Source organism: Strix uralensis, chromosome 11 (assembly GCF_047716275.1).
Source record: "Strix uralensis isolate ZFMK-TIS-50842 chromosome 11, bStrUra1, whole genome shotgun sequence".
Classification (NCBI taxonomy): domain Eukaryota; kingdom Metazoa; phylum Chordata; class Aves; order Strigiformes; family Strigidae; genus Strix; species Strix uralensis.
The window spans coordinates 17276664-17297895 of record NC_133982.1 but is presented as its reverse complement, the minus strand read 5'-3'; the positions used below and the strand labels follow the sequence as shown (position 1 = coordinate 17297895).

General features: G+C 45.6%; 1 protein-coding gene across 1 annotated transcript in view; it reads left to right on the top strand.

Moving 5' to 3' along the window:
- The first annotated feature begins 421 nt into the window (after positions 1-421).
- Positions 422-21232, top strand: part of SLCO3A1 (solute carrier organic anion transporter family member 3A1) — a 148093-nt gene continuing 127282 nt past the window's right edge. Inside the window, exon 1 of the mRNA XM_074880359.1 lies at positions 422-711. Coding sequence (XP_074736460.1) covers positions 541-711 — 171 coding nt within the window. The 5' untranslated portion in view covers positions 422-540. The remainder of the gene's footprint in view (positions 712-21232) is intronic.

Sequence of the window (21232 nt, the reverse complement as noted above, 5' to 3'; positions counted from 1 at the left end):
TCTTTGGGGGCATCTCGCCCTCAACCTGCGTGACAAACTTCCAGCCCCGTGCGGACACCTCCTGCGCTCCCCCAGCGTGCGGGCGCCGGCCCCGCACCGGGAGGAGCCGGGCCGGGGGGGCATCGGGGGGGGGTGAGGCCGTCAGTGCCCCCCCCCCCCCGCCCCGGGGCGGTGAGAGCCGGCCGCGCCGCCCCGCGCGTATCCCGGGACGGGGCCGCCCCGCCCGCCGCGGAGCCTCCGCCGGCGCCAGCCCCGCGCTTTCCCCCGCCCCTCGGCGGCGGGGGCGCGGATCCGGCCTGCGCGGGGCCGGCGGAGAGAGGGAGCGCGGCAGGGCGAGGGGAGGAGAGACGAGAAGAGAGGAGGAGGAGGAGGAGGTGGTGGCGGTGGTGGTGGTGGAGGCGGCGAGCTGGCCATGGCAGCAGCCCGCGGGCGGACAGGCTGCCGCCGCGGGCTGCCGCTGTGATTGGCACCCCGAGGAGGAGGAGGAAGGCGCGGAGCAGCCGCGGGGCCCGCCATCCCGCGGCGGCGGTGCCCGGGAGGATGCCGGGGAAGCGGGGCTCGGCGGCCGGCGGTGGCGGTGAGCTGCCGGGGGCCGGCGCGGCGCGGCAGCGGAGGCGGCGGAGGAAGGTCTCCTGCTTCTCCAGCATCCAGCTCTTCCTGGTGTCCGAGTGCGCCCTGATGCTGGCCCAGGGCACGGTGGGAGCCTACCTGGTGAGTGGGAGCCGGCCGCGCAGCCCCCGCGGAGCCCCCCGAGCGGGGCTGAGCCGCAGCCGGGCGGGGGCCGCGGCGCGGAGCGGGGGATGCGCCGGCTGAAGTGGAGGGGAAGTTTCCTCGCAGCCGGGGCGGCTCGGCCGGCAGCCCCCCAACCCCCGGGGGAGGGGGGGGGTTTACAACAGCCCGGCGTTTCGCGGCTTAAATGACTCAGCAGCGTGGAGGGGTCACCCTTCTGCCGCCCCTCTCGCCTGTAACTTCTGCAGCCGGTCCCCTGGACTCCCGAAACCCCGGGGCTGGTGTCCGAGGCGGCCGGTAGCTCGGGTCGAACGCCAGCCGTCCCGGTTTATGCTGAGTAAATACCGAGAAAACCTACTGGGGCATGTACTTCGTGCCTCCCGCGTTACTAATTTTCCTTGTCCTCTTCAAGTGATGCAGCGGTGTTAAGCACAGCAGCCCCGTAAGTCTTGGCGTTAGGTAGAGAACAGCCAAAATCAGACTTTGCACTGAATCTGCATAGTGAGATCTGGTGTCAGAGGCAGAACTGTAGTAGAAGAGTTGGAAGGATGTCCATACGGCTGTGCTTGTGCCTTTGAGTATACACCGAGAGAGGCAGCCTGCGAAAATGAAGTGTTCCTCCAGCAGATGTAAGTGTATAGTTGATTTAAATTTCTCAAAATAGCTTGCTGGATTTGAGAATTATAGTTTCCATGGAAAAGAAATGTGTTCATAATCTCTGAGGCTTTTTGAGGCCATACACGTAATATACAGTAAGTGTAAGATCTCCGCATTCTCAATAGTTGTATTCAGTATTTAGCACTGCTCCTCTCATGCTCCAACTACTTATGCAAATTTCTCTTGAATGTGATCTATAATTTTTCAAGGTATGAGGTTAAACTAACTATAGTTAATATTCCCTATTAATATGCAATGGAAATTAACAGTCATCTCCATATAATAAAACATGTAAGTTTAGTTTGAAACATATTTGTAATTCCGAAGGGAACTACATTACATCTGTTGAGATAAATTCAGCAGTCCTATACCCTGTGTGAATATAGGTGCATATCACTTAATTTGTAGGAGCCAGACAAGGACATGCCTCTTTTATGTGAGTAACACCTTAGTAAGTAAATATATTGTTTCCAATGAGCTGCTTGCAAAATGAGCTGTCAGCATGAATGAGTGTGGGATAATCCTTCGTCAAAGTAATGGCCAAGGAAGCCCGCTGAGGTGATGTCACCCAGTGGGCACCAGTATGCTGGAAATGTATAGATCTGCTAGAAGACTGTATACGGGCATGGTTTGCTACAGTGTCTGAGCACAGGATCAGCAGTAATAGTCCCTGGTATGGCATTTTCTTCGAACTCCTCTGTGTTCCTGTCTCCTCACCAGTTTAGAATTTCTTTTCCAGTTTTCCCCAACTCTTGTGATGTGCTTTGTACCGGAGCAGTGCGCTCGCTCCCTCTCGCTCCTTTGGAGCGTTTCACTCACCCCAGCCCCACCAGCTGGAAAACACCGCTGCCGTTGCGATTCCTGGAGTCCTACCTTCCCTCCTCCAAGGGGTTAACTCGACTGAGGTGCTGCTGTCTCTACCCTCTGCCATTCTCAGGACCATATCCTGCCCAGCATGACATCGTGCTCCCATGGCCAGCCAGATCCACAAGCAGTAACAGACAACTGGTCAGTGCGGGGGAAGAAAAAAAGAAAACTCAACTCAGAACAATCCCCAGCATGCATAAGCAGTGGCCCAGCTGCACTGGGCAAGTGTTCGTCCATTCCCTGTATAATTTATCTGCCGTCATTGCAAATACCATGCAGCTTTTCATACAATGAACAGATGCAAATGTGAAATTATCTTTGGAGGGTAAATCTGTGCTTAAAGCGAATCTGGACGAGCGCTGCGCTTACAGGTGTCACAAGAGCAGGAGCAGGACAGATGCTTGGTGGAAAGTCTGGAGGACCTAATTGTATTTGGAGACCAAGTGTCCTGTGGGGCCAAGTGCTGTTCTCAGGTGCTGCCTTGGGGTGAAATCAGTGGAGGCACTACAGAGTTGCCCAGGTGTAACTGCAAGTGGATATTCATTTACTCAGGCTCCTGGGATGAGCAGGGGCCGTTGGGCTCGGCGGTGCATGCCAGGCTGCTCCCCGAGGGACAAATTAGCAGGTGAGACAAAGCAGAGAGCAAACAGAAAGATGGACAAATAGGGAGATGCTGCGGAGGACAGACAACAGTGTGTAGTTCTGGGCAGTTGAATAAACTACTAATTTTAGCCTGTCAGCAATGAGCGAGTACTGTACTCATACTTCTGCTTTGCTTGGCCACATGTGTGACTTTTGCTAGTTATGTGTAACTCTGGAAGAGAAACCTTTTTTCGCCTTATACGGCGACAAGTTGGTTTCCTCGGTTTTTGTCTGCCTTGCTCTGCACAGGGAGACCATGAGGGCAAAACCTCAGCTTGTTAAGAAAACAAGGCAGGGGCTTGGCTTCTTAGCAGTGATTGAAGAGCTCGATTTTGATTGGTCTTGGCTTTCATGTCAGTACATTTAGACATGGATATTGTTATTTCTTTTTAGAGATGTAAAAACTTTTTTCCGTGTTCACTGCACAATAAACCAGCAGCACCCACTTGAATATATGTACAAAGTATACATTCATTCATTATGTGGTTTTGAAGCAAAGATCATTCACTTTTACTTGTTCATAAAACATTGTGCTTGCCAACAGGGCTTTATAAATAATAAATGCTGATAAAAATCTATAAAGTCCAATTCTTTTCCCACAGAACTCAGCAGTGAAAATACCTCAGGATGCCAACAGTGGATGTCTGTGGTTAATTAGTACAATGTCTCTGAGGTTCTTCATGTGAAGTTTCAGGGAGTATTTGATCAATGTCACGTTCCAAAATATTTGTCAATTACTGCTCTCGCTGTTTGCAAAATGCACATGTTCCAAAATGACTCGGTGCCATATCCTGCATAGTTTATGCAAATGCAAGCCTGTGCTGCTGCTTTAATTTCTGGGGCTTCTGAATACACCCTATTATTTGCATATTCTTCTAAGGTTTTGTGTATGCATTTATTTGGCTTCATCTAATTACTCCTGCGTGCTTTTGGAAACTTGGATTTCCCAGCAACTGCAGTGGCAGCAGGGAAAATGCTGCTTGTAGTCTGCAGGCATTCCTGCTGCAGAAGTTACTCAGGGTTTTCGCAGCAACTTTTAAATGCCCAGATGATTGCTACCCCCAGTTGCTCTCCTGCTGCGTAGGTCCATGGATTAAAGAGCCAAGCGTTGCTGGTGCAGATGGCACCAGCAGGGAAAGGCTGGAACCTCCGTTTTCCAGCCGGAGCCTTGTGCCTTTCAGGCAAATGCAGCAGTGTGATCAGTCATGCCGGCCGTGCAGCGATGAGGATTTCGATAAGGCTGATTCACATACCTTGGCAACACTTCCCTCCCCGTCCCCGTTCCCCGCCCCCCCCCCCCCCGAATTCCTACGTGCTTTATATTTTGGAATATTTTAACTGGTAATAACGTTCCAAGTGCTCCTGACAGTTTATCGCCAAGGCATTTCATCACCCTGCCAGTCAAATCTTTTGCCTAGCCAGTGGTGAAATCATTGCTTTAGCAGAAGGTGAAGTGTGCTTGGTTTGACAGCCACAGTTTGTGGAGCAGGAGTGCAATTTAATTTTCTCTCCCTAGCCTTTAGCCTCAGCTCACTCCCGTTCAAACTGACCTAGTTGCAAGCGCCCAACATCTGCCAAAGTCATGGGCTTCTTTAGATAAAGGGCATGCATATGGGAAATGCGTTGAGAAGCAGTTATTTGGTGTGCTCCGGATAGCTGTTTTTACAGAGCTTTACTGAGATGTCTCTCTTTGCTGCAGCTTTGAATGCAGCCATTCACGTGTTTTATCAAGTGATAGATGACTGGCCTGAGCATGAGAGGGAAAGGAAAATAGTTGGTCCCTCCCAAGGAGGGTGCATTGGTGTTTTCGTGGGAATGAATGTCAAATTGTTTCTTGTTTTGCTGAATGAAAACTTTTGAGCCATGCTTAACTTGCCAGCTAGAGCTTTGCTCGTGCAGCACTGTTTGACTGCAGCTTGCAGAAAGCCCTCTAAACGTATCTGCAGTATAAACAGTACCATGTGAGTCCAGGTGAGATTGTGTGTGTGTATGTGGTCTCCGAGACAGGCTCCTTCTGTTCAGTTTTATTGCTACTGGCATTTGGGATATTAATGGAAATTCTAATATTCCATATTCAGGGATAAAAAAACCAAGTATCAGAGATAAATACAGAAGTTAATCATCAAAGGATACCTGCCAGAACAAACAGAAATAGGGGTCCTGTGAGATGGGCACCAGGGAACTGAGGGATTAAGAGCAGAATTTGGCTCCTGGATTTTTAAGTTTCTTGGGTGCGTGACCCTTTCCCCTCCTGTGTTAAATGTGACAAATACAATTTTCCCCTTACAGAAAGCAGTTGTTTCCTGTTGTAGAGACCCAGTCAAACCCTCCTTGAAGTCAGTGGAGACGTCTGCATGGAGGATGTCATTAAAGACAATTTTAATATAGGAGTACTGCAGCGTTTCAAAGCTTTTTGTTGTGCTTGGTGCTATACAGTAGAATTTGCCCCGGAGTATTTGCAGTCTGAATACACTGGGTGTGAAAAACGTTGCAGGTGGGGAAACTGAGGCAGGGATTAAGAGCTTGATTCTGTTGCTGGAGCTATTGATAAAGCTCTTGCTTGGTTAAGAGCAGCAGAACGCGAATGGCTTAGGCATGGGCAGAGAAGAGTCTGGCAGAGCAAGGAATTCCAGTTTCAGGTGATTCAGAGTCCAGTGACAGAACTGCAAGAGCAGTTTTTCCCCATTGAATTTATTATTGTTTTTATTAAAGTATTTATTTTCCTAGAATAAGAATCGGCTTTAAAATACTGCTGTCTTTTCTTTTTTTTCTTCCCATCCTCTCAGTGCTGAGTAATAAATTAGCTGTAATGCTCATAATTTATTTGTCACTGGGGTATTTAAGGGGAAAAAAAAACATGGAGTGAAAATAAATGTTTTAGTGGGGATGAAGTTTGCCAAGCATTGGCTGGTTATTGCTTACAGTTCATTTTCCCTTAATATATCTTTGCTGGCAATGTTATTTCTGGAAAGTTGTTTCTAGTATGCCTTTCCCATTAGAGAATATTGTCTGTTCTGCAGCTGAGTTGCGCAGAAAGTTATTCTAAACTAGCTCTTTTGACTACATTCATATTTCTTCTCTAAGAAGCCTTCTGATGTGTTTCAGGTCTCTCACTGCAGGATGGAGGAGAAACCAGATCCAGCTCTGGGTTCTAATGCCTTCAGACTCCTGTGGGGCTTGGGTTGGGAGTGTGGCATTGACTCATTAACATTAAAACTTTATATACTTTAGTAGAATCAAATTCCGATCCAGGTGTAGGTTGGATTTTTTGAGTACCAGGAAGGCTTGTGAGTAACTGGCATTATTTATACTTTGGTTTAAAGTTTTCTTTTATCTCCTACTAATAGATGAAATGGTGTAGAGATAATGTGTTTATCTCTTACATTATATACTGTGTGCCATTTGCAGAGGAAATCCAAACTTACAGCCTGATGTTTCTTGGTTAAATGCATTTAAAGGCAAAATGCACTTGATGTGTAAGAGTGTGGACTAATTGATTTTACTGTTTAATTTTTTATTATTTTTAGCAGAAAGTTTGGCAGGTCTTCCTTTTCTCTGTAAGGGCCAAGTGATATTTGTAAGCCCTGAAAGAAAGAGCAGCCCGTTAGAAATGTTATGATCTGTCATAAAACCAACGTCTCATTTCTTTTGGCCAGCCTTCGCTTCCAAAATCCCTTTAGCAATTGCTGTGTGCCTGGGTGACCACTAGCTGAGTTTTAATGGCCTGCAGTATTAATGCAGCTAAGGTTTAAAGGGATCTTGAATTAGATCAGAGAATACATTGGTCTGAAGGTCTGTGTTGTTCTTGCTTAGTAACTTTATCCAGCGTGACTCTTCAAATCGTAATGTAGCCCCTGTCCCAGAGAGGGCTCAGCTGAACTGTGATCCCTTTCCTTCTCTGCAAGGGAGAGCAGAGATTCCCTGTCTCCCAGAAAGGGGTGTGTCTTGGGTTGCTTGGGCTTTCTTTTCCCTCACTTACAGGATATTGTAAAGGACCAAAAGCCAGCTTCTGTTCTGCTACAGCAGTGTAAATTTATTGCTTCAAAAGAGTTATTCTGCAATTCATCAAGAAGAATTTGTCCTCTGTGTATCGTAATCTAAAATGTTTCCTTACTTGTACGCTCCTTGGTCTCTAGGTATTCCTTCACGGTAGCAAGATTAAACAATGGCATACTATTTAGTGGGTGAGGTTGCAGCTTGGATGAATTAATGTAGCTTTGTCTTCTGATCAACACCAGATGAAGCTGCAAAGTGATATATTTAAGCATCATCCAAGGAAGTTTAAATGAACACATGATAATACTTCGTGTAGTAACTCCTTCAAGTGCTCCAGTGAAGTTTGGAAGAATTCATTTTTCCTATTGCATAGAAAAATGGGCCAGTGATTTTGATTTACAAGGTTTCATTATAACTCTGCAGCAAAACCAGGACTAGAACCCCAAGAGTCCCTTCTCCAGGTCACCTTGGAGCAACCACTAGACTCTGTCTCTTTGTAGACAGGTACTGAAATGCAAACAGCATGGCCTGCCACTAAGTAGCGATTTCACACTGCCGCGCTTCATACACTATCGATACAATCAGTAGCGATAGCAAGCTGTTGAGGGAGTTCCCTGAGTGTCTGGCACTTCTTGCCATCGGCGCTGGGAGGGCTCTGCCCTGTTATGGGGGAAGCATTCTGTAATGTTTAGCAAGACGGTCCCTGCATCCAAGATGTTTCTGTTTGAGTGAATGGATCAAAGCATGGAGAAAAGGAACCGTTCTTTTTCCCCCAGCTTTTAAGGGGGATGCAGTTGTAATCATGTAGAGATGAAGACCTACAGCACAGGCAGGACTAGATCTGCCCCTCCTCACTTAGCAAATCTAGGAAAGACCTCAGAACTAAAGTCAGATTTCTAAAGCTCTCCAGTTAGCAACTTTCTCATTTCCAGCCTTATTCTGATGTGCTTCTGCATTTTGATACTTAAACATTCCTTGCTGAAGTGAGGGACAGTGCCCATTGTATTGAAGCTCTTTTATTGGGCCTGTATTGCAGCAGTGCCTGAACACACTCAGTAGTTTTAGGTGACTGCTTGCAGCATAAAAGCAAAATCTTTATTTCAGGTTTGCTTGCATATTTATCATCGTTATTTATTTTCTATGGTTCAAGAAGAAAAGCAATTTGATTTGGTTTGTTTTTGGTTTTCCTGTGATGCTTCTCTCTTCATAGTATTCTTTCTCCTCACCAAGCAGGCAGCTGATTTCCCTATTTTTTTAACACCTTAATCTTTTTTGGTGTCTGCAGCTATCGCCTGGATGATTTCTGCATGTTTGCAGGTCCAGTGACTTTTAGATAAGTGGTTGTGAGGGCAGGTGTGGGAGCACATAAGTTGTTTTTCCGTGCTACATAATGATCTGCTTTCTGGGCAAGGATTGCTAGAATGATCTTATTTTTAATATTTAAATGTCCTTTAAAACACTTATCGTGCTGTTCATCTGTATAATTCATAATGCCTTAGTTTACTGAAAGTGGAAAAAGACTTAAAATTCAGTTTTATAGTGATCCATAAAATGACAGTGAAGTTTTTGAAGGAACCTGGATAATTCAGTTGTATTGAGGTCTTTGTGACTCACCCAGCATTATGGTTTCTGAAGCAACTATGGCAGATTTTCTTTCAAGTTTTTTTTGGTGCTTTGATGTTTGCATCTGAACCCAGCATTTTCTCGGCTTGTTTTTGTTTTAGTTTTTTTCCTAATAAAAAGGCAACTACAAACTCTACCACAAAGAAACTGAAAGCAAACTTGGCTCTTTGGGAAGAGTTGTGGGGTGTGGAAGAAAACAAAAACCTTTCAGAAACATTTCACTTTTCATTTGTAAAAATGTATAGTAGTAATTTTTTTTTTACCCCCACTAACAGATTTTTGGCTGACTTGAAATCAGCGTTGGTTTTGGGTCAATATATAAGAAACAACCTTGAAGTGTATGTTGCGTATGTGTATTTTAAGGTGACACTTAACATTTTAATGCGTGAAAAATCGAATTAAATGACGTGGAATTGTTTTACAGTCGAGGTGGCAGGTAGTGGTGCCCTCTATGTTCCTGAAACAGATGAATTATTCTATAAATTTATGTAAGGTGAAAAGTGTATGTTTCCTGGAATCTGCTTGGAACCTGTATTAGAGGGAGCTTTGCATGCTCTCAGCTGGCAGGGAGCACCTACACTGAAATGCAGGATGGCCAGAGGATAGCAGTGATGAGTATGTTTGCTGTATCAGGACAGTTTGACTTTTCTGTAGTTTCAGATTTGTTTCATCCCTTTAATTCTCCAGAGGGATAACAGGGAGTGAGAAAATACCATAACTTCATAGGATTGCAACCTGTTACGTTAAACAATAAATGGTCTTTGTTTTCTCCAGTAGAACTTCAATAGGAAGAGCTGCAGAAAGGTTGTTTTGGGGTTCTTGTTTTTTATTTCTGAAAAGAAGGATGTGAAATAGCTGCTACCTCTTTCTACTTCTCTCCTCAGTTTCGTGCAAACATAGTTTGACACATCATTAGCAGCAGACCAGAGTTGCTGGGGAGCCTTACCATGCTGGAGTGTGGGCCAAACTTCACACTGTGGCCAGAAGGGCATCTCTGAAAGGCTGCAGGAGGACCGGCATGTGCTTTGCTTGGTACAGTAGCAGGACAAGCCCCCTGCACCTCTGAATAATATCGGACCTGTACGTGCACATATACATGTCTATACTGAGAAATGGCAAGGGAGAAGATGGGCAGCGTTTGAAGTTTCCAAAAGAGAAGCTAAAAATACTGACTAGAAGAAAATTATTTTGAAAAATATGAAGGAGAAATGCCCCCCCAGTGGTGTCCTGCTGCTTGTTGTGCCGTGCTAATGACTTTCATCTGCTGGAAACATGCTTACTTCTCATCCTGAGACGGTTTGAGTGTTGCATGATGTATTGAGATGCCAAATTAGGGGTTGATCCATTCTTTTTCTGTTGTTTCCCAGTTATAGGGAAATAAAAATATGTAACTAGGTCTTGATATTTAAAGAGGAAAAACTTGAGTTTACATTTCCAGTCTTTCAGTCCTGTGAGTTGCTTCTCATCATTTCTCTGAGCTGCACGAAGAGCTGCAATTGTCATAGTTTAGTAAAGCTATTTTTGCCAAGTTGTTCTTAAAGCTTTAACTCTTCTCTTTTTAAAGAGTATCCACCTCTTTCGGTGAGGTATTTTGGTGAGTTAACCTTGGACTGCAGCCAGCCACCCACCCAGCTGTGCTCTCACTCCCCTCCTCAACAGGACGGGGGCAGAAAATGAGGTGAAAAAGCTCGTGGGTTGAGATAAAGACTAGCAATTACTGTCAGGGGCAAAACAGACTTGACCTGGGGAAAATTATTTTTTATTGCCAATTAAAATAGATTTGGATGTTTAAAACAAAGGCAAGAATTAAAACACCACCTTCCCTCCATCCCACCCCTTCTTCCCAGGCTCACTGGGAACATGTCTCCATCAGATGCTCACTGCGCTCTGCTGGGAGAGCATCCGCCCTCACCCATGAGGTAAAGTAAACCATTAATCATTTGAGCACCAGCATGCTCTTCGGAGAAATGTTGGCTGGCACTGGGTAGGTGGTTTTCCCTGTGCTTGGATCCTTCTGCACTTGGTCAGTCACCTTTTTTTGTGGTGCGCCCCTGGGCAGCAAGCAGGTTCAGCCCAAGGAGAAACACATGTCTGTATGACTAAAACATGGTGATATTCTTTCTGTCCTGCAGGCATTGTCTGTAAAATTTGATTATTGTGGGAATTAACCTTCTCCATAGCCTATGCCAAGTGCTGCGGTTTGTGTGATGGGCAGAGAAAGCGATGGACCCATAGGCCCTTTATGAGAAATAGCAGGCAGCATTTTTAGGGCTTACCAGCAAAAGAAAACTGTGGGTTTTGTTTTTGTCTTGTTCAATGTACAGGGCTGAGAGCGGTTAATTACAATGGGCCTTTCAGCCTCTGCATGAGATGCACACTTTGTTTCCTGCTGCCTATGGCTAGTTATAATGCAGGTCCTTATGTCTGAAGTCAGCGCAGCTGCTGGCTGAGGGACAGGAGCTTTAGCTGAAGGGATGCCTTGTCTTGGGGTGCTTGTTTGTGAAGGGCAGTGATGTTAGTTTTGTAATATCAGCCGGTTTGTGTGATCCTGTAGTCGGTCTCATCCGAGGTGCTCAGTGCAATGAATGCCCACTGAGCTCAGCTGTTTTCCTGCAGGAACCTGCTGTATCTTGTGTTCTCTAGCTTCGGTCCAAAGAGGGTGCTTTGGCCCCAAGTTTATATTTCTGTCATCAAAAAGTGGTATCAAAATCCACATGGCTAGCTTGAGCCCTTGGGTCATGGTGCTATGATACTACTCTAGGTTGGGTTTTGTTTTCTGTTTCTTCTCTTGCTATAATCTGTGATATTTAACACTATTAAAAAAATTGTATGTCAAGGGAGCTGGCTTGGGGTTACTGAAAAGTTTTCCCATAGTCTTTGGGATTCAAACGCAACAACTTTAAAGAACTCAAGAGCAAAGGCTGACAAGGGAAGATTTCAAGTATTCCACGGAGGTCGATAAACTGTTCGCTTCCAAGAGTTTATTTGCTCAATTGAGGCCACTTCTGCATTGACAAATCTCTCTGTGAATGAATGGATTCCAAAAACAGCTTGGGAGTTATTCGATGGCTATTGAAGTTAAGCCACACTAGCAAACCATGTGCTAGAGGCACAGCTTTGTGGGTTTGCTGTGTCATTTGGCGCAACTGTACAAGCTTTCTCAAATGCTGGCCCTATACAGAAGTCCAGTGTTTTCTGTGGATTAGGATGCATCAAGGCTGCTGTGTTGCTCTTAATCTCAGTGCTAGCTCTTACCAAGAAGGCAGAAGTTTCAAATTTCTTCTGTGTCTTGTGGAAGCATTTGGGGCTTATGGTGTAGCCTCTTGTAGCTGAGATGGCATTTATTGATTTGAGTCATTCAGCTTAATTCAATGCTGGACAAGCTTTTTGCCAGAATTTTTATTTTGCCTTCTTATTTAAATAGATCCCTAATGAATTACTGTAGTTGTGTATAATGACTCTTGGGAAATATTGGATGCAGCCTCTAGAATCAGTTCTGTGCCATTTTCAAATTGCAAACTCTTGAAGTATATCTCTGAACAGTGCCCAGGGTCCCTTGTCGTTAGGAGTTTTCAAGATGCTCCCATGTTAATAAGCTACATCTTTGGTATTTTATGGAAAGCTATCCCATGAGCAATTGATTAGCAGGGTAACAACTTGGAGGTAAATCTGGATGCAAAGTTCTCCCTGCTTTCACTGTATTGCTGGGACCAGAGGATGCTGGCAGGAGAAACTGGATTGTTTTCATCCAGAACACAAGATTTTTATTTCTTCAGGGTCAGGGCTTGAAACCAGTTGAGGACTCTGCATAGTTGGGATTTTGAGTCAAGGGAGGGAGGGTGGGAGAGTCTGGGGTGGAGGTAGAAAGGCAGAATTTAACTTTTTAGAGAGCTCCATTTATATATGGAGAAGGTCCTTCAGTCATTATATGGCTTCATTGAATTGAATTTCTTTCTTGTGAAAGCCACAGCGAGTCTGGGAATCAGTTTAAGGTTGTGTGGTCTCATGTCTGGAAGTTTTTGCCCAGGCTCTCCTGGAATGTCCCAGCTTAATACTTCTGTGTCCCTATCTTCAAAATGACTTGCTGTGAGATGACATTACTGTTTGGGGGGGCGGTTGGCCAAAATGAACAGAAATGTTATGCAAATGGTCTGTGGCAAAGTGAGGTCTTCTGGTTTAGCTAACAGTGCCATTTGGCGTGAATGCAGTGCATATGGTTACTCCAGTCTTGAATTTAGTTACTCCGGTGTCGAATTTGACTAAACCATTATGAATTTCTGTTAGGCATCATACTGAGGCTTCAAGGTATGAGATCTTTAAGAGATACACAGAACTTTGCTACACTGCAAATGCAAGTTGGGACTAAAATGACCTTTGCTTTCTCCTTTATTTGCCCCCTATGGTGCATGGTGTATAGATACAGACACTTTCAATTTGATTCTCAGCATCCTGATTATGCTCAGAACTCTTGGTATCCAGACAGCATCACAAAAAATTAAGTTTATGGAGTGCTTCCAAGAGTCCGTGTCACTGTGTATTTCCCTGCCCTCTCCCTCGCCCCCACTGCTCACACAAGTGAGAGATTAACTGAAGGGGGAACAGCAACTTTGTTTCCTCTGAGCCAATACTGCCTGGGCAGATTCTGTTGATGGTGGCATCTTGGCAGGGACAGAGCAACATTCCTGCCACACATGGGTAAATGTTTTCAAGCCAGGCTCTTACTTTGCAGCTGGCTGTCCAGGGCTGTCATATCCAAACTGACTCCCTTCATCAGTCAGGACTAATGTTCATGCCCAGATAAATCTGGTTTTATTTGCATTTGGACAATGCAACATGTGGTAGACTTGGGAGAGGATGGCTTTGCCCATGGGGTAATGCTTGTTGGCTGAGGAACAACTACTATCTGTACCTTCTGGTGAAGATGCAGACCAGGGATGTTTGGGCTTATTTCCTGGCTTCGTCATGGACTTCCCCAGGCCTTCTTTGTGCTTTTTCTCTCCATTGGCAAATGTGCTAGCTATGGTATTGTCTGGCTTCATGGGCATCTTGTGGGCTGGGATGATGGGCACTCGGCTGCTACAATAATGGTAACTGGAATGAAAGAGGCACCCTGGTTTGGACCCTGAGCCAGGTCTCTATCAGCTACCATAGTAAGTTGAATTAAATGAATTAATGGGCTGGTAATTTTGTGTTATCCTACCTGTGGTTGACCTGTGAGGCTTCTCCCTTCACCCTGGGATATGATGCAGCCTTGTTGCCAGCTGAATGGTATCCCTGCTTCCTTCACACATTCCTGAAACCACAGGGTTGAAGCATCTAGCCCTTTGCTTTTTGAGCCTTCACATGAAAAGACTACTTGGGGCTGCTCTACTTGCTCTCTGGTAGTGATGGATTTTAAAAGATCCTGAGGGTATTATTTTTCAAAGATGCTTTCTGAGCCACATCTCATTGACAAGAGTTACTTACTCTAAGTGTCTCTTTGAAAATGGGACTGTTGTTCCAAAGCCACTAAAGTAGTTTTGAAAAATCTCCCTCCCTGTTACTGACTGCAGTGGACTGCTTCAGTGGTGTCTAGCTTCATTTAAAGCAGGCCAAATATAGAGTCTAAATGTTATGTGCCTGGCTAATAAACTGTGTTGTAATTAGTACCTTGGGGAGGCAGGAACGAGGGAGAAGCTGAGTATAAAAAGAATGAACTTTATGTAGGAGATGTCTGCAAAGGATGAGTGAAGAACTGTGGAAGGAGATGAAAACACGGACTTTGAAACGGCTGCAGAGGATATGTGTGATGGGAAGAAAATGGGCATGGAACGGCGAGGAAAACTTTAATAGGCTTGGGTTAAAGAACACAAAAGAACTAGCATAGCAGGTAGTGAGACTGGATGAAGAATGATCCTTTCACCAGTCAAACCCTCTCAGTTAATGTAACCTGCAGACAGGCTAATGCAAGTGCCAGTTTTTCAGCTTCCCCCGTGCAAGCTGGACTGGACTCATCCCTGTTTTCCATCACGGGTCCACTAGTATCATCTCCCAGTTTGAGAAACCCATGCTCAGGGGCTGCATGGGCCACTTTGCAGAGATATCAGGGGCTTTGTCTTGCTTGGTTTTGTGCAGATGACTTTCATTTCCCTTTGCTTGCTGTATATCCCCCAGTGAAGCTTAGCATGGCTTTGAGCAGTACTCCTGAAGGTGACAGATTCCTGCTGGTGGTGGGAATACTGCAGTCACATGTGCAGCTCTTGTTCTGGCTGGTGTGTCATGCACCTGCAAAACCAGGGTTAAGAGAAACCAGGGGCTGGGAAAGTACAAGGAGAAAAGAGACAGCATTCATGCTGGCTGCACTGAACAATTGGTTGGTGAGTGTCTCTGGCTTGGTGTTGAACACTGAATGAAAAACCATTCCCACTCTGCAGTGCCTGATTTCTGGATTCCTCACAGAACTTGGGGTGCCCCTGCTGTAGGAGCAGTGGTCCTTCATGAGACCTCTTCATGTTGTGCTTTTGCTCACATCAGACTCCAGTAGATAAGTGGAAGAGGTGGTGACTTCTGTTTCCTTGCATGTGCTTATTGAATTTTTGCAGGGTCTGGTGATTCTACAGTGAGGGGACCCCATCAGCTGCTGTTTGGTGCCTGTCTCTGACATGGCTTATTGTTAATCCTGCAGACACAGAGGTGAAATTCAGCCATATGTGTGTACGGCCTCAGCAGATGCATTTGTTCACTGGCTTTTTGGTAGGTCGCTTCATAGTGAATCCCAAGGAACAGAGCTCCCATCACCTGGTGAGACATCTCATTGCCTGTATCTCCATTTTACAGGCAACACGTTGAGACAAGTGAGATTATGGCAAATCTGCAAGTTCTAGTTAGATCTCCCATTGCATTTTTCTTTAACTATAATAATTTTTTTATTCCCTATATGTTATTTTGTGTGTGTTATTTTAAAAGACACTTGTAAATCACCTTCTGTTCAGGAGGAAGGTATGGGATACAAAGTTCCATGGCTTGTGTTGTGCTCAGGACTGCCAGACTTAAACATGCAGATGTCACAGGTCTACCCTTTACGACTTCCACCCCACCATTCTTCACACAGGAAACATTCAGATAATAACCAGGTTCTCAGAGGGGAATAGATTTAAGATTACCTTCAAGCCCTGGCTTGTTTGTTTACAACACGAACCCCCTGCGCTCACCTCCCAACCTGCCCCATTCTTCAACGGGAAGTTTGGCAGCAGGCGGCACGCAGCTCCCGTTCGTACCCTTGGCTCTGCACAGAGACAATGTGGAAGGAGAAATGAGTTGTTTGTGAACAGCTTTGTAGGAGGGTGTTACTTAGCAAATAAGCAGGATGACACGGACAGATCTTGTGTGGGCTGCAGGGTGTGAGATGGGGATAAGCAAGCAGTTCACGTGGCTTTGGGACAAGCTCGGGGTGTTGCTAGTTAGGTGCTAGAGACACCCTAATTCCACCTGCACATGCTTACAGTAATTTGGTGTTTCTTTTATGAGTCGTTATGAAGTGCTGTGGATTGACAATACAATGTGGCCATTTTGTGGTTCCCTTTAAATGGCTTCCTTCCTCTGAAGGCTTACTAGATTAAAGCATTTCATATACTGGTTGATGAGAAGTGCCTCTAACTTCTCCTTAAGCTGAGTTCCCATTTGCTGTAGCCAGGCATCCTTGCTGCTGAGTAGGGAGTGGAGCACGAGAGATATCAGCAGAGCCAGAGCAGATATGGAGAAAAGTAGTAGGACTTGTCAGAAAACCTCTCTCAGTATATAGCCTTTATATAATCACTGTTGTCCTCCAACCGTGAAAACTGAATTCAGCTTCCATCTAAGCTTTTATTAATGCTGCTTCAGAGTGTCCTGCCTGTGTCACTTCTGCCCTGGTTCATGCATGGCAGCTGGGAGTGCTTCTGCAATGAGCTCCGCAGGCCTGTCTTCTTGATCTCCACTGTGGCATAACTCGGATGCGACCCTTGGCCCTGAATTCAGCTCTTGATCATAAATTAAGATAATGTAAAGTCCTTTGCATGACAGGTTTTCTTGTCAGGCTTGCGTTATGATTTCTGCTGTGGTTAAGTAGCCCTGTTTATAGTAGAACGCCTTCTCTGCAGGCATAGAAGTGTTGTGTTAGGAAGTATTTTATTAGATAAACAAGCAAACTCACATTGATTTGGGTAGGTGGAGAAGTGTGACATCTTAGGAGCCTGCCTCTCCAGTGCTTTGGTAGTACTTAGGAAGGGGCTTTTTTCCTGTTAAGAGTCTTCCAGAGACATGAGTTTCATCTTCTCCCCTGAAAGTGAACCCAGGGTGATGGTGCCCTGTTTGCAGTCCCGGACCCACGTATGAATCTTGTTCTCAGTCCTGTATGTGGCCAAGAGTGCCTTTGATGCTGTAGGAGCCTACATTTCAGTTATATACAGTTTAAATTCCTCTTCATCTGGCTTTGTAGACCTACTTGCTGGCCATGGGGAAAAAGATCCATCTCTGAATGTGTCAACGATGCTCTGGCTGCTTTCCCTTGGCTGTTTACTTTGACAGAGTTGAGTGGCTGCCCCTGCTCACGAGCCCCTGCTGCTGCGCACTTATTCCACGTGGAATTCTTCATCCTCTGGGTTTGAAATGTGCCGGCAGCGCTGTTCTGTGCTACGGTTTTTAAAGCACGCAAAAATGCAGTTACAGGGCTGAGGTATGTGCTTCTTTGAATGCTTATGATGCATTATTTTGCTGCCAATGAAAATGATATAACATTTAAAAATAAATAAGGATTCAAATATCCACTAGCTTCGTTGTATGTGTGCTACTAAAGAGCAGTGTAGGCTACAAATGGATTCTGGCACTGGATATATTTATGTAGATACCTTGTCAGAGCCTAAAATATCACCTGCCTTCACACAGTGAGGTGAATCTTGAACAGCAGGCTTGGAGGCAGAAAGCTTGTGTGGACACTCAGTCTGCAGCTGTGATAATATCACCATAGGCTGGGACTTCAAAAGGTTAAAAAAAAATCAGATCCCAGCCATGGTGCACATCTGTTTCAGCGCAACGGAAAAAGCCTTTCAGATTTTGCTAGGAAGTTTGGTGTGGCCTGGTGCTCTGTACCTGGGTCTATTTTGAGCTGTTGGTGAATCACGCTAACTTTGGATGATGGATGTGAGGGGGTAGTTGCAAATAACACTCCTGATGATCTTTTTGTTCACACCTCTCTAAATGGGGCAGTGCTCCTTCTCTTCCTCAGGGGAGGCAGGGAAAGGGGGTCCGTCCCTTGTGATCCTTAGGAAGCAAATCAGGAGGGTAACGGCAGTTTGCTGCGATGGTTGCCTGGATTAGAGGGTAAGTTTTTACATTGCATATTTGATCAGTATGAATCCCAGTTTCACTAGAGGAGTGGAAAATACACTTGTTTAACTTGAAGAGGCACATGACTTTTTTCTGTTTCAACCTATTTTGAAACAAACTGTGGCTTTGCACTGATGTATCAACTCCTGACCAAACAGGATATCTTCTGTGGGCGCCAACTGCTCTTTGCTCTGTTCGCAACATGCAACAGCATATAGCATTGCTGTGTTTGTGGCATAGCTGCCTAACCCAGCAAAGGCTTACCCAGGTACACTTGCTTTGTGCCTTGTGGTGGCTGAGGGCAAGTGGGACAGGATGCTGTGACTACTGAAATGTGGGGAGGAGATGAGCAGTGGGGTACAACAGATGGCAGAAAAGTTTTCTGTGTGGTTCCAGAAAGGAGGCGCTGCCAAAAATATGTGTCTTGCCTCGACCAGGAGTGCAGTGTGCTGTTTCTCCTGCTGCAAATTATAATACCCTTTCTGCTCAGGTCCCTGAAAATCCTGACCTTGAATGTGTGCTTAATTTGGACCGTGTCAGTAATCTCAGAGCTGGTCACTAGCATATGAAATGAATTTTTCACACCAGTGAGGCATAGATCTGAGCTGCAAACTCCTCGTGGCACCAGTACAGTAACTTGCAGATTTTCCACTGCTGGCCTAGAAACAGCATAGGCACATGCAGCAACAGCCAAGCTAATAACACCCTACTTCTCAGCAGTGGTTCAGCTGCTGCGTCTATTATCCCTGTCATGTGAATGCAAATTTCTATGCAGAGATGTTTTCCAGACCTTGAGCAGAGCCAGCTTGGGTGTGTTTGTATCGCCACCTTTTTTTCTTTCCCTTATGTTCCTGTGCCCAAAGCCAGCACGGGTGTCAGCATCTGCGGTGAGAACATCTTTTAAGATTCCACTGACTTCATTGGACCAGGAATGGTGTTGAAACAAACGATCAGCAGCCTGAGATGGGAGGTTGTGATGCCCTCAGTATTTCAGCGGGGTGGAGAGCAGCAAAGAATGCTGATGCCTGGGGCTGGGCAAAGGGTATTAAGCTTGTTGCCCTCCTCCCAGCCATCTGATAGGGAAGGAGTGGGCAAAATGCCAAGGGAATTGTTAGCATTTTAAAAAATTGGGCTCAACCACAAGTGATCATCTCAATGCTGGAACTGCGGAGGAGAACATCATCAGAGCAGAGGATCAGCATCGTTCCGTTGGGGTTGAAGCCTGAGCCTGGTGGCTGTGCTGTCAGCTGGGAGGGTGGGTGGTAATGGGGGCTGAGCCCATGGGTACCAGCTCTACAGGGAGGAGAGCTTGCCTCCAACTATGGGATGCCCTTTGCCCCATCCCGCGTGACTGCTGGAAGAAAGGACAAGGTGACATCTGAAGAAGTGGGTGGAGGTGCGTGGAACCAGCAGTTTTGTTTCTGGAATGGTCGCTTTGGCTCTTCGAGGAATCCTGTGTTTCCTGGCTCTGTAATGGCGACCGTGGGAGACAGTTCGCGTTTGTTTTCCTTTGGGAACATAGTTGCCAGGCAATTATTTTACACCCTGTAGCACTGCAGACATGTCTCTTCAAGTCCGATCTCTTACCACATAACTGAGGAAATGTATTTTACATTGAAAAGAAGCCTTTTAAAAAGGCCCTTCAGGCATAAAGTCAGTGTGTTTTCTATATATAACCCTGTATTATTAATACAATGAACTTATCTGTAGACTCTGTAGGTGAATATGACTTGATCATTGGAGATACGAACAATATGATATCCATTTTCAGTGCACTGTGTCTCTGACTTCATAATGGTGCCCCCACTCTTCATTTCTTAGTGATAAAGTGGGGCAATAGTGTCAAGCAGGTTTGTGGATTGCATTTTTGGTGACTGTTAATATAAAATAAACAGCCTATAGAGAGAACAAATTTACCTTGGTTCAGAAATGTCAAGATCTATAGGTTTGGAACAGACAGGCGTGATGAATATGAGCATGTATTATTGAAATAAGTTCAGAATAGCATGGCAAAAGCTTCTCTGGATTTAGTTACAGGGTTGCAATATAAGGTGCTTTGAAAAATTTTAAGGTGGTGATTGAGTTTGGGTTTTTTTTTGATGTGGGTCATTTATCACTGTGTGCATTATGTGAGATCATTTTCCTTTTTCAATCATTGAAGAGTGCTTTAGGGTGAATTTAGGAGGCCCCTTTAGCCCAGGTCCTTTTGAGGTTAGCCTTTGAAATCACCTGAGCCAAATGTGTGTGTGCAGACTTCTATGGCTTTGTAAGAAGAGGAGATAGTGCAAGTGTGGTATAAGTTTTAATTGCTTCTTGTTATTGTATGTTAGGCGGTGTGTTCACAGAAAGGCAGAAGGCTGGGTTACATGATCTTTCTAGATCCCGAGCCTGCTTTCTGTGTGAGCAAGGTGCGCAGATGCCCAACCTGGTTTAGTTTACGGTAGTCCAGTTGATTGATCTGGTGTAGACTTAGTCTGGAGGAGCATGGTGTAGCAAGAGCTGCATGGTCCTGTTGATCTCTCTAACGCCATAGCTAAATCTTAGTGGAGATGCTCTCAAAAACTGAGTGGGAGATGTCTGGAGTGGGCAAAATGGGAATCCTGCTGGAGACAGAGGATGGAGTCAGAGACAGAAAGGCAGCTCCTATCAAAGCAGGTGGTGGAGGCCTTGAGACATGGAAAAAGGCAACGAGGGCGGCACGATTGAGGGCAGTGTACAGTGCTGCAGCTAAAGTATTTTCCTGGGCAGAGCATCAGTGACCTGCTAAGGGCTGATCTGCAGGACAGATGGGAGGACATAGGAGTAGCAGGCAACGTACAGCTGTTTAGCACAGGCGCATACCCATACAAAGCTGTAGTTTCAGTGCTGTTCCCACTGGCATTTGCCACGATTACAACGCTGTCTTTACCTCTGTCCTCTCATGCCTCCTCTGGACTTGTCTGGTGCAGTGAGTGGTTTCACACCACTAACTTTTTGGGGTCAAACCGCATATGTCTCATGTTTCTTGTCTGCATGTTTTAATAGCTTCCTGGTAACTGTCTTCATTTTAGGTTAGAAGCTTTTTTAACCAAATATCCTCTTAATCTCTTCTTTCCAGCCCTGACAAAACAGCTGTGTAAATTGACAGAAGCCAGGAAATAGCAGCTTCACAGCTAATAACGCGGGCTCCTGGCGTTTCCCCGCTGTGTTTTAGCAGGAGGTTGTCCATCTGAAGCCGCTGTGCTGCGGCATCACTCCATTCCCCGCGTGGATGTTGGTTTAATAGCAGCGACGTGGGCTGCACTCTTGAATGCCCAACCTGGTCTCGGCACACAGCGACTCTTTATAATCCTTGCAGCCTTTTCACATGACGTCAGTATTTTACAGGGACCTGTCG